Source organism: Phalaenopsis equestris, unplaced genomic scaffold (genome assembly GCF_001263595.1).
Source record: "Phalaenopsis equestris unplaced genomic scaffold, ASM126359v1 Scaffold000044, whole genome shotgun sequence".
NCBI lineage: Eukaryota > Viridiplantae > Streptophyta > Magnoliopsida > Asparagales > Orchidaceae > Phalaenopsis > Phalaenopsis equestris.
The window spans coordinates 122,338-134,705 of record NW_018164486.1 but is presented as its reverse complement, the minus strand read 5'-3'; the positions used below and the strand labels follow the sequence as shown (position 1 = coordinate 134,705).

The window sequence follows — 12,368 nt, the reverse complement described above, 5'->3', positions numbered from 1 at the left end:
TTTTTTTTTCTCCATTGACATCCAAATCAGTAAAGTTACAGAGCCTCGATCAGTCCATTATGTGATCGGTACATGCTATTGCAAGGTTTTATACAATCAGTAAACGTAGGTTAAGATTTATTTATGCCTGGCCTCCATGTTGACAAAAGCATGAAAAACCATTAGTAGTCAAGAATCGAAACATGGAAGAAATTAGGAAGCAGAACTTGCAATTATGAAATAAATTACTAGGTTCTAAATATAACTTCAATTATTCCAAAAACTCTAATATTTAGTTTTGCCACAAACTTTATCACAACATGAAATGTCAGTCCCACAACCAAATAAAAACATGCCACAAAACCCAAAAAACAAAGAAAAATTCTTGACTTCCATGATTCAAGAACCTTAGGAACATTGCCTGAACAGCAACAGATTGTGAACAAGATAGAAGGTTTTATCACTCAGAGATTAAAATAAAAGAATTTAAGAAATAAACATCACTAGTCCAAGAAATACTAACCATAGACACCTAAAATAAATCTCATCCTATTTTTCTTCCTCCAACAAACAACCAACCAAGAATATGACCCATTTTCTCCTATAAATAAAAATTTAGAAGGAAATTAAAACCAGATCCCGCCTCAGAGATGAGTTGGATTGTAAAATTACTCGAGTTGAAAAAATAAAAAAAATATAGACCCAAATAGTGTTACTGTAAAGAGAACTCCGCAATTGAAATGTTAACCTTATGTGTGTGTGCGTGCACCGTGTTTATTGACAGATAACTTCTAAAATAGGTTCACTGTTTTCCCAAAATATCTGAAAACCAAACAGTTTAAGTGATACCGGCCAAAGGGGGTAATTACTGATTTCAGCAAAAAACAGTGGAAAAAATTGGGAAAACAGTGAATAACATGAAGATCAAGATAATGGATAAACACCACCTGGGTGTCTGGGTGTCAATCCAGGATACAGTTGCAAGGCAATGTTTGGATGGTCCAAAACTTCCCAAGAGAAAACAAACACAGGTCTAAAAACCAAAATCTGCCCCTATACACAAAACAACTCGATCTATAAGCACCAAGACCCCCCTTATTATAAGTTTGTCATCCAAATAAAAAAACACATAAAAATAGAACCAAAACATAAAAAAGATAAACTATAGCATGGTATGAACAACACTAATACTAACGCTCCAGCCTCATTTCCTAAGGTTGGAGAAGATTTCACTTGGGTCTCCAATTCCAACTCGGAGACGTTAAAAATAATGGAGTCAGTTCTAATCCCCAAGAAGGTCAAGTTCAGTGAGTTAAAGCTGAACTTATATGCGTTGAACCTTGAAGAATGCAAGCTAATGCAGCTTGGAATTTCTCAATTGGAAGATCAAACAGCCTTGAAAATATTAGTAAAACCTCATCTTTTGAAAGAGTTGAAAGTATGGGGATCAAAATCACAACATCCTTCATTCTAGTCTACTACGAATGCTTGGCAGGAGTAATTAGATCAAAATCGCAACATCCTTCACCTCTAGAACTTGATGATCGAGAATAGATAACAGCATTTTTATAGCAAATCTCTCAATACTTGCTTAGGAATTTTGGAGAATATAGAGCTTATTTATCACCAGCCGAATAGCTTTTGTTCTAAATTCCTCTTTAGCATGAACAGCACAATTCATAACAATCTTCAAGCAAGCCAGACAATTAGAAGCAAGACTCAAAATTAGACTCCATAAAGCGCAAGACTCTGAGTGGCTCGATCACCATCAAAAACATCTTTCTTAAGGTGATCATAAACACTTGAGTAACAAACATTCCCCAAGAATCTCAATGGAGAGTCCGACAAAAATGGAGTTTCTCCAAGAAGTCTACTAAAGGACTTATCTAAAGCTGAAAATGAATCAAGAAGGCCTTTTTCAATAGAAAGGAGAAATCTCTTATAATTACGAACAACAAAGTTGGGATTTTCATTTGATTCATATGGCATAATAGCAAGTGTGTGGTATAACACAAGCATTATGAGGTCATATAGCCCTATTGACCATCCAAATCTGAAATAATGAATTTGCAACAATGAATCCATATCACCATCAACATCACTCTTTCCTACAAAGTGTTCAGACGCCTGAAAACATAAAAATTATTTCTGAATAATTTCTACAAGTACTAGAACCTTATCAAACATTATTGCCCACGAATAAGCCGAAAGATCACAATAGGATCCCCGCCTATGTTGCTAATCTAATGCAAGCCAAGAATAGGAGCCATCAGCATCTTCCATATCTAAAAAAGTATAATCAAGAGAAGCAGATTGTCGAACAAGTAGACTAATCACACCAAAAAGTTGTTGAAGAGGCTGTATTTGCCCATGAAATCCCAAGATTTCTTCATTTGTCAAAGTATGCGACAAAGATGTTGAAGACAGTTTCCCCTTTGGGAAAACTAACTGGACACCAAACACCAACAAATTCAGTTATATGTGCATCCAACAATCCGATAACATCGTATGTAATTCTAATAGGTAGCATATATTTCTTTTCTTCATGCTTGGTAGTATAAATAAACTCAGATCAATCATAACATCTCCACTTAGTTTATTCAAAGCAACAGGAACCCTATTGTTAAGAGAATAGGAGCCGTCATTTATCAAATTGATCATTCGACAATAATTCAGATTGCTTAGAGGTTAAAAAAGCATATACTTCACTAGTGATAGAAGAAACCCTTCTAATTTGAATGTTGTTCGCAATGAACATCACCAGATAGTGCAGCCAAACATCATCGCAAGAACTTTAAACTCTAGGAACTCCAACACATTTCTCATCGTCATACATGGGCTGATCATATGCAGGTATTCACGATGATTCCGAGACTGGGCCGTCAAACCCATCAAAACTTGAGGATTCTTGATGAAATGGGTTCTCATCTTCAAGAATTTTGTTTTCTTGATCCACCTCATGTTCTTCTAATTTCGTTGTTCAAGAACAACCATCCTTTCTTGAAGACAATGGATCTTGCATTGCAAACCTTTCATAACTTCATTGGCCTGAGCAATAGTTCTTCGCATAGGCATATCGGATCAGTTGACGAGCCTTTCACTCGTGAAGACAATGGATCTTGCATTGCAAACCTTTCATATCTTCATTGGCATGAGCAATAGTTCTTCGCATAGGCATATTGGATCAGTTGACGAGCCTTTCACTCTGATATATTGTTGATTCTTGCATAAAGAAGTGGAACTCTTACACGGTATTCCCTCAAGATTTCAATATGTCCTCATATTTGAATAAATTTCTCTTAGAATTAACAGACTTCCTAATTTAGGTGATTTTCTGGCTTCTTGGTATGGTTTCCCACTCAGATTTCATAGACAATCATATGGGCACTGATACCATAATTAACACAGATTCGATAAGGCGAAAGAAAAATTTCATTAATCAAACTACAACGGATTACAAACAGGACTCAAAACAACATAGAAAATCAGCAAAACATAATATCCGACTAGGGCTGAATAGGATAATACATGGATGGTGGTAAGTAGATGAGGTGGGATTGGTGGCAGCAGTAGAAAGGTATAGAGGTGAGGGTTTAAGTGGTGACTGGAAGGTGATACGGGGGATGGGGTAGAAGGAGGTGGGCCAAGTGGGAAGAGGTCCAGCAACAGGAGCTGGATAGGGAGACCGACCGCTGGGAAGCAAGATAAGGGGGTGGCAGCACAGCAGATGGGTAGCCGCAGGGCTTGCAGCGGTTGCAGACTAAAAATAGGGATTCAGCAGTTGGAAAAGAGAAGGGAAGGGCGTCAGCTGGATGGAAGCAAAGTAGGGATTGAACAGATGCATGGGATCAAGTTGAGATAGTCACTACCTCAGAGCACCGCCCATCCCCGGATACAGACCTAGCTAGGGAAAAATGCTGCGAGAAATCTAAAATAAGAATTGACAAAAAGTAAACCCTAAGCAAGCAAGCATCATATATATAATAGTAGCTAGAATAGGAAGGGAAGACCCCTCCTCTTTGGGTGGCTAAGCAACCTGGACTGGCCAGCTGGCCCTAGTCTTCTTGGCTGAACTGGTCCGTTCAGCCCTTCCACCGCAGGTAGGGCCTGTGGCAGGCAAGCCCTGCATCAAGAACAATGATGCAGTTGACTGGAAATGATTATGGATGCTCAAAACAGAAAAGGTAACCCCTCACAGAAAGGTCTGGCTGCTGGAAACTGCAGTCAATCCCATGAATTGAGAACGCCCCTTGATCCAAGCTGTAGTGGAAGGAAATCAGCACCTGAAGCTGAAAGCTAGGAGAACTAGGAAACCAATCTTAGCTAGGTTTATGACCCCACAATGGCTTCCTTTTCAAAAGGCGAGGCAGAACAAAAACCGAGCTTTCTGGAACCACAAAGGCTGGAAATCTGAAAACCAGGGACTTCACTTCAGAAACTGCAAAGAAGCAACCTGAAACCGTGCGCGCAGAATAGAGCAAGAATGCCAACAGCCTTGGCAGAAAGCTGTTCCACCGAAAAGAGAAACCAGAAAAAACAACGAGAACCCTGGACAGAATTCAGATATGGAGAAATTGACTTTAATTGGAAGGAAGGAGGAGAAAATGCCCAAGAACTGAGGTTTGATATGAAGATGATACCGGCCAAAGGTGGTAATTACTGATTTCAACAAGAACAGAGGAAAGAACTGGAAATAACAGTGAATAACAAGAAGATCAAGATAATGACTAAACACCATCAAGTTGCAAATCCAGGATACAATTGCAAGGCAAAGTTTGGATGGACAAAAACTTACAAGAGAAAACAGACATGCGTCTAAAAATCCAAAATCTGCCCCTAATTATAAGCACTAGAACCCCCTTTATTATAAGTTTGTCATCAAAATAAAAAAAAAAAAAAACTCAAAAACAAAAATAAAACATAAAAATTGAACTAAAGCATAATGTGGCTAGCACGAGTACTAACGCCCCCGCGTCATTAAGCTTCCACAATTTTGACATGGAAGTCAAGTTCTACCATCAATGAAAGCATTATCATCTATAAGATAACAAAAATATAATTTCTCATATCCTACAACATTAATGTTCATCCAGAAATGACTTTGGAGAGGGGGGCGCCATAGCTCCCGAGCAAAGCATTATCATCTATAAGATAACAAAAATATAATTTTTCATATCCTACAGCATTAATGTTCATCAAGAAATGACTTCGGAGAGGGGTGGCGCCATAGCTCCTGAGCAAGAGTTACACGAACAAAAAGCCACAACCGCTAATGTCGTGAACCGAACCCGATCCAAGTGAAGTCCCTGCTGAGGAGTTGGTCGGTCCTCTTGAGTCGGTCCTCTTGAGCCGCTCCTCGTTATCCTATTATTATAGGTTTATTCTTGTGAGTCTAGAGTAAATTTTTTTGTGAGCTTTGTTTAGGACAGCCACCTGCATCTGTTTCTTCCTTCGAGGAAGGTATCTGAGGGTTTAGATGGTGCTCCATCAATAACTCTCTCCCGAGGTGGCTATTATCTTCCCCATCTCCTTCCACATCCTCCCCATGTCACTCCCTAAAGCCCTCCATTTCTACAGCCGCCCCCGAACAACCGCCATCGTTGTTTTCACAGCAACTTTTCCAATTTCAGACACCTGTCCTCACTGCCCCCACCACAAACAACCATCTTCTTGCTTTCTTGCAGTCCCTGACATCGCTGTCGCTGCCACCGTCGTTCGCCCTTGCTACCAAAGATCCGAATAGCCATTCCCGACTGTTTCCTTGCCGCTCCAACCATCCAGACCCCTTTTTCCTACAGTCATGCGGTTGTTCCAGCCACCAATACATCCCCTCGGCGATCGTACCGTTGTCCCAACCACTATTCCTTCCCTTCCCATGTGTTGCAGTCTAAAGAACCTGTCCCCTACCCCTCACACTTGCAACCATCTTCCAAGACAGTTTTTCCATATTGTTACCTTTTGCATGCTTGTCGTCTGGAACCTGGGGAACCGCTACCTCATTTTCTGCTGACCGACCATATCGTTCACCACCCCCGAAATCCACACTAATTTGAGTTGGATTGTTGAGTATGCTGTTATTTTCCTTTCAAGTGTGTCATTTGTAATCATCTATTATCTTTTAGTAATAAAATTCGTTTTTCCTAATGCGATTTATGTTAACTCCGATATCATTTGGTATTAGAGCTAATCCAACCCTAGTTATATCGGTTTCTAGCATCTGCCATACACAAACTTATCTCACCCTCCCCAAAAAAAAAATTCCTCTCATTTTCTATCAAAGCATCCTTACATCTTACATCACCCCTACCTACACCCCAAATCCTAACTATGCCACCGTCAAGATAATTGTCAGACGCCAATCAAAAGTTTACCATGGAATACATACAACGGTAATTACGCTGAGCGCTACAACGACTCGATAAAATAATAAAAAGGAGATCATTCGTCATTCATACTCTATTGGATTACAGAGATGAAGTGTATGTCAGAGGGTACAAAATGAAGTGTATGTCAGAGGATACAGAAGGTGAAGAATGAATTGTCTGTTAGAGGATACAGAAGGTGAAGTGTCTGTTAGAGATTTCAGAGATGAAAAGCCCCTACCCCGAAGAATTGACCTAAAATATCTAGTCCGCCAGGATTTTGATGTAACAACGTATTTGCCACATTTTGACGGTCACTTGGATTCGAACAAGTTCTTCGAGTGTTTTCATACCGTAGAACTTTTCTTTAAGTATCAGGACAACCCACCAGACGAAAGAGTGAAACTAGCACAACAAAGTTAAAGAAGAGTGTATTTTTTGGTAGAAAAATATGAAACACCTACGCCAACATGAGGGAAAATATAAGATCACAGCTTAGTCCCAGATGAAACGGGAGATGCAACACCAGTATCTACCAGTTCATTTTGAATAGGATGTGCATACCCTAGTTTCAAAAGTGGAGAGACAACATTATTGAATGACCATTACATCTTACAGACTGAGTTCAACCCAGGATTACAACAAAAGTACACTAAGGCAAACATCCAAACCAGCCCTGACTGAGGCACAACCGATATGCATTCCCAAATCTCTCAGCCATAAACTGTTTCAAGTGTCATGGATTTAGGCATACTGAATCAGATTGCACAACTAGGATAATGATCTCTTTCATAGATCAGGGATAAGATGAAAAAATAAATAGTGATTCATGAGATGTTGAAACTTGCAGAGAGGATTCTCAACTTCTGGTTGACAAGGAAGAGATACCATCGATTCCAGTTGAACTCTGGAGAGAGATTGAAGCCGAGTTGACAGTAGCTATTCTAGATGTTAGTAAGTTTGAGGTAATGAACGTTCAAGCAGAGTGAGGTTGTGGTGCCTCAAGCTACCTTTTTGCAGGTATTGAGAAGAGCATCAATAGAACTGACATTGAATGCCCAAATGACCATGAGTTTGAGAAGCATTTACCAGATACAGGGCAACATTAGGTAAGAGAATTGCAAAATTTTCAAACATATAGCATACCACCTGAGTTCACCCTAGCAAGGAAAATTCAACTTGTTAGAGATGAGAAGATTTTGAGTAGGTTCTGGAAGACAATATAGAGTCATTTTAATATGGGTATTAAAATCAATTCAGCGTGAACCCCTAAGTGAGAATCAAATAGAATGAATGAACCATAGCTTTGGAAACTGCACTACGAGTTTGGTGGAAAACAATTCTAAGATAGGATCTAGGGTCCACCAGAGAAAGAGAACTCTTGAGTGATTGCTAGTGAGAGTTGCCCAACATACCATAGATTTCGTCCCAGAGTTGAATCTTTCTCACACATTTATTTACCAGATACACATGGACGAGTTTGAGTGGAAGAAGCTAATAACATATTTAATGCCTCGAGGCTTAGTTCGTAAGGATTCCTATCCACATGCATTCACAGCTCAGGATGTGCCAAAAGAGCATACATACTTAGTTTAGCAGGATATGCTTTAGAATAATGTCGCCTACAATATTGATTTACCAGGGGATTACAATATTTCTGCTACCTCCAACATGGCAAACTTAACTCTATACTACGAGGACACAGAAGCTTCGACGAATGAGGTCGAAGCCCCCCTAACACTGAGAGACTAACACAGAAGCAGAGGGCATTGTAACTCCCGAGCAGGAGTTACGAAAACAAAAAGATATGACCGATAATGCCCTGGAACGAACCCGGACCAAGTGGGGTCCTTATTGAGGGATCGACCAACACTCTTGGGCAACTCATAGTTCTCCTATTATAATTTATTTGTTTTGGTACGAGTCTAGAGCTAATATTTTCATGATTTTTTTTTTTAATTCAACCATTGGCACCCGTCATTTGAAGGCTATATCAGAAGGTTTGGGCAGTCTTTCGGCTTATATCTCCCTCTCGATGTGATGATTATTTTTCCTATATCCTTCCACATCCTCTCGATTGAGTCTAGAGCTAATATTTTCATGATTTTTTTTTTAATTCAACCATCGGCGCCCGTCATTTGAGGGCTATATCAGAAGGTTTGGGCAGTCTTTCAGCTTATATCTCCCTCTCGATGTGATAACTACTTTTCCTATATCCTTCCACATCCTCTCGATGTCGCTTTCGACAGGCCTTCGTTGCTATAACCGCCACCAAACAACCTTTGTCTGTGTTTTCACTACAATTTCTCCAACTCCAGATTCATCCTAGTTGCCGCCACCCTGGACAACCATCCTCCTGATGTCCTGCAGTCCCCAACATCCCTTGTCACTGTCATTGTCATTTCCCCTTGCTGCAGACGACCCGAATAGTTGATCCCGACTGTTTTCCTGTTGTTCCAACCATCCAGACCCCTTTTCCCTGCAGCCTTGCAGCTGTTCCAACCACCACTACTGTCCCCTCCGCAACCTAACCATTCTCCCTGCCCGTTCTGGCCATTGTTCCTTCCCTTCCCAAGTGCTGCCGCCTAAAAAATCAGCACCCTACCCCTTTCAACTTGGTGTCATCATCACGGACAGCTGTCCCACATTATTATCCATTACATGCTTGTTTTCCAGAACCCGAGGAACCGATAACTTGTTGTTTTCTGTTGGCCAACCATCTCGTCCACCACCCCACCACCTCCTAACACCTAGCCAATCACCACCACCACCCTGACATCCAACGTAATTTGAGTTGGATTGTTGAGCCGGTAATTATTTTCCTTTTAAGTGTGTTAGTTGTAATCACCTATTGTCTTTTAGTAATAATATTCACTTTTCCTATTATTATTTGGCTTAACTTCGGTATCAGGAAAGCTTGCAAAAGATGAGATTTGATCAATTGCTAGGTTACCGACAAAGTGAAAAAAAAATAATGGGTAAAAATCACAAAATCAACGATGTAGGCTTAAGGCAGCAAGCATCCAATTTAATCCAAAACCTAGCATTTGCCAGAAATCACATGTCATGAATATAAACTTTTTTCATAAAGTACTTAGTTTTTCCATTTGTTCGTACAATGAAAAAACCAAGCATTTTCATTGGAGCACACCAGCATGTTCTCTAGAAATATTTTCCAATGCTCTTTAATTGATTCTAGTTTAGCGTAAGATGAGGCATTGTTTCATGTTCTTTGCTTTCATTAAAAAAAAAAATGAAATTGTTATACCAAAGACATAGGCAACAACCTCCACAACAAGCCTTGATCCGTGGTCAAAACAAAAATACACATTGAAACGGATTTGCTTATGTTTTAATTTTAAAACTAAATTCAAACTACAAATCTTGATCTTATAATCTCTCACAAATGCATAACTACGAATCACCTAAATTTCTGCTGTTTGAGCTATTATTATTGATGTGCTCGTTTTTTTTTTATGAACAACAAGTTCAAAACAATTGTCTCTCACAAGTACTATGCATTTTTATTGGCTAGCATAGTAAAAAAAATGAGGCTCAAATCTGAAACACAATATTATATAGATTCAATAACGACAACTTTACTTTCTGTAAATGAGATGAAAAAGTCTTTTTTAATTCATCATAATTATTAAAATAGAAAAGAAATTTTTTCCTTGAAGAGATAATTATAAAGCATTTTGCAAGAAGAAAAACCTCAAGAGATACAAATCTCAGATTCAAAAATCTCGCTGTAATATCATCAGCAAACTCTGGATGTCTTTCCCTCCACTCCTCCAAAAGGTAACTGTCCGCCGAAAAGAAACACAATAAAAAAAAATTAATAATAATAAATAAACAAAAATACATGGGAGAACAAGAAATTAAGTTAGCCTACATGGATGCCTGTCATAATTACATGATGAACGCAGCATATCACCTTTCTTTCTTGAATAATTGTTTGCATAAGTCTGGACAATATGATAATTAATTATCATCATCACCATTTGACATACCCCCCAACTACTTGGGGTTGGCTTTAAAAATTCCGATTCTCCAATTGTCCCTATTAATTATGGCACAAGGTGCTAAATCTATTTTGCATAATTTGCATCCAAGTTATCCACCCTTTTTCTTCATAATACATGTACAATAATCTCATCTACCAAATTTATAAGTTCATATTTTACAATACATTAAACACCAAACTGCTTAAGTTTATTTTGCACAGTTATATAGAATAGATGCCACTTACACTATTCCTCTGACACAGTTATTTCTCAATTTATAATACATAATTTTTCAAAGAAATCATCTTTAGAAGTCTCATTATTGTGTCATGGTTTATCAAGCAAATAGGGTTTATACATAATTTGAAAAAAAAACCAAAAAATTGAACAAAGCTGAGCCATAACAATAAAATTAACATGTTATGATTTAGGTATTGAATTCTTTAAATTTTTTCACACATTCAATGATTAGACATTAGTGTCAAAATGTTTGTATCAGGAATATTGTTGTAAGGGTTCAAACTTTAAAGTGCATGTGAAGCACGGGTTAAAGGTGTCTTAGGTTTACATTTAAAGCACAGAGAATTGTTAAAGGTACCTTTGGATGAGATCTTTAAGACCACTATGACTTCCTTTAATGGAATCCATATGCAAAATGCAAGGAACCTTCGGAGAGTTCTTTAGATCATTATCTGGAAAAGCATAATCATATAAGAACATAATCAACAAATGAAACACTTGAATTGCAATTTTACAATATAATCCTTACCTACAAAAGTGATTATTTCACCAGGATGGCAAATAACAAGTAAACTCCAGTGAAGACTGTAATTTTCATCATAAACTCTCACTAAAAAAAAAATCATAAGCAAACAAAATCATAATGCATGCTTAATTAACGCCATACTTGAAGTTAACTGGAATAAATATGTAATCCTTTTCAAATATATTGAATTTGCGTGTCCATTTCCGAACCCGTTGAAATGCTGCCCTCCCATGTGAAATACTTCCTGGATCTTTGTCAAGATCAGCTAGCTTACGAAAGAAGAAACTGTTGAAAAAGTGGAACCTTCTCTTCTCATTAGGCTGAACCTTTTTCTGTAGGTACCTGTAAGAGAACATTATCAACAAGTGAAGCTAATAAGGCTCCTGACATATAATTCACAAAAGAGTGAATACACAGAAAAATATTCTGAACTGAGAAAAAATTCAAATTCCAAATTTATTATTGCATCATAATGGCTCCCTTTCTTAGCAAAACAATCCAATTTCAAATAATAAATCAAAGAGAAAAAAAATTATATAACTTTTTCAAAATGTTCTGATGATGCATTGCATAAACTTATTGGCTTGATTGCACAAACTGTTCACAATCTTGTCAACATCATAGGATAAAAACAAGACTTCACAATTCAATTTACAATAGTGTTATTTACAAAATATAAGCTCCCAAAGATGCAAATGATGATATATTGGAGATAAAAAAGGAACAAAAACCATAAAATTCTTTGTAAAAAATAGTATTTTACATAAATTTATGACTCTAAGTTCATATGGACTTTCTAATTGGTTTGTACCATGTCTGCAGCTGTGTTGCCCAGATCGTGAAGTATGCTTTCTCAAGCATGATATGTATTTAAACCATAAAAGATCATCTTCCAAGAATAAATCTCGACAGTCAAAACTGCATTACTAAGAAAATACGGTTCCAGTTGCAGAGAACATAATTGCCTTGTTTACGTTCTCATGAGCAGCAAGACAAGGCTTAAACGAGTCATCCGTCAATTTTGACAGAGGCCCAAATTCCTTAAATAAGATTTATAAATAATCAAATATTACATTTAAGAAATTTTTATTAATATTCTAAACAAATCAAGCATTACTTGAGATTAAATATTTAAAAAAACTCTTGAGTCAACTAAAATCTACATGGGGCATATGTTAGTAATGTTCTTAATTTAAGTTTCTTTCTATTAAACAGTAGTCATGTCCAAATACTACTCATCAAAAGGCCATCATC

At 37.8% G+C, this 12,368-nt stretch overlaps 1 protein-coding gene across 1 annotated transcript in view; it reads right to left on the bottom strand.

Moving 5' to 3' along the window:
- Positions 1 to 12,368, bottom strand: part of LOC110019065 (probable ubiquitin-like-specific protease 2B) — a gene marked incomplete in the record, with an annotated part of 90,832 nt that overhangs the window by 12,632 nt on the left and 65,832 nt on the right. Inside the window, 4 exon segments of the mRNA XM_020716603.1 lie at positions 10,056 to 10,146; positions 10,947 to 11,040; positions 11,118 to 11,173; positions 11,256 to 11,456. Coding sequence (XP_020572262.1) covers positions 10,056 to 10,146; positions 10,947 to 11,040; positions 11,118 to 11,173; positions 11,256 to 11,456 — 442 coding nt within the window.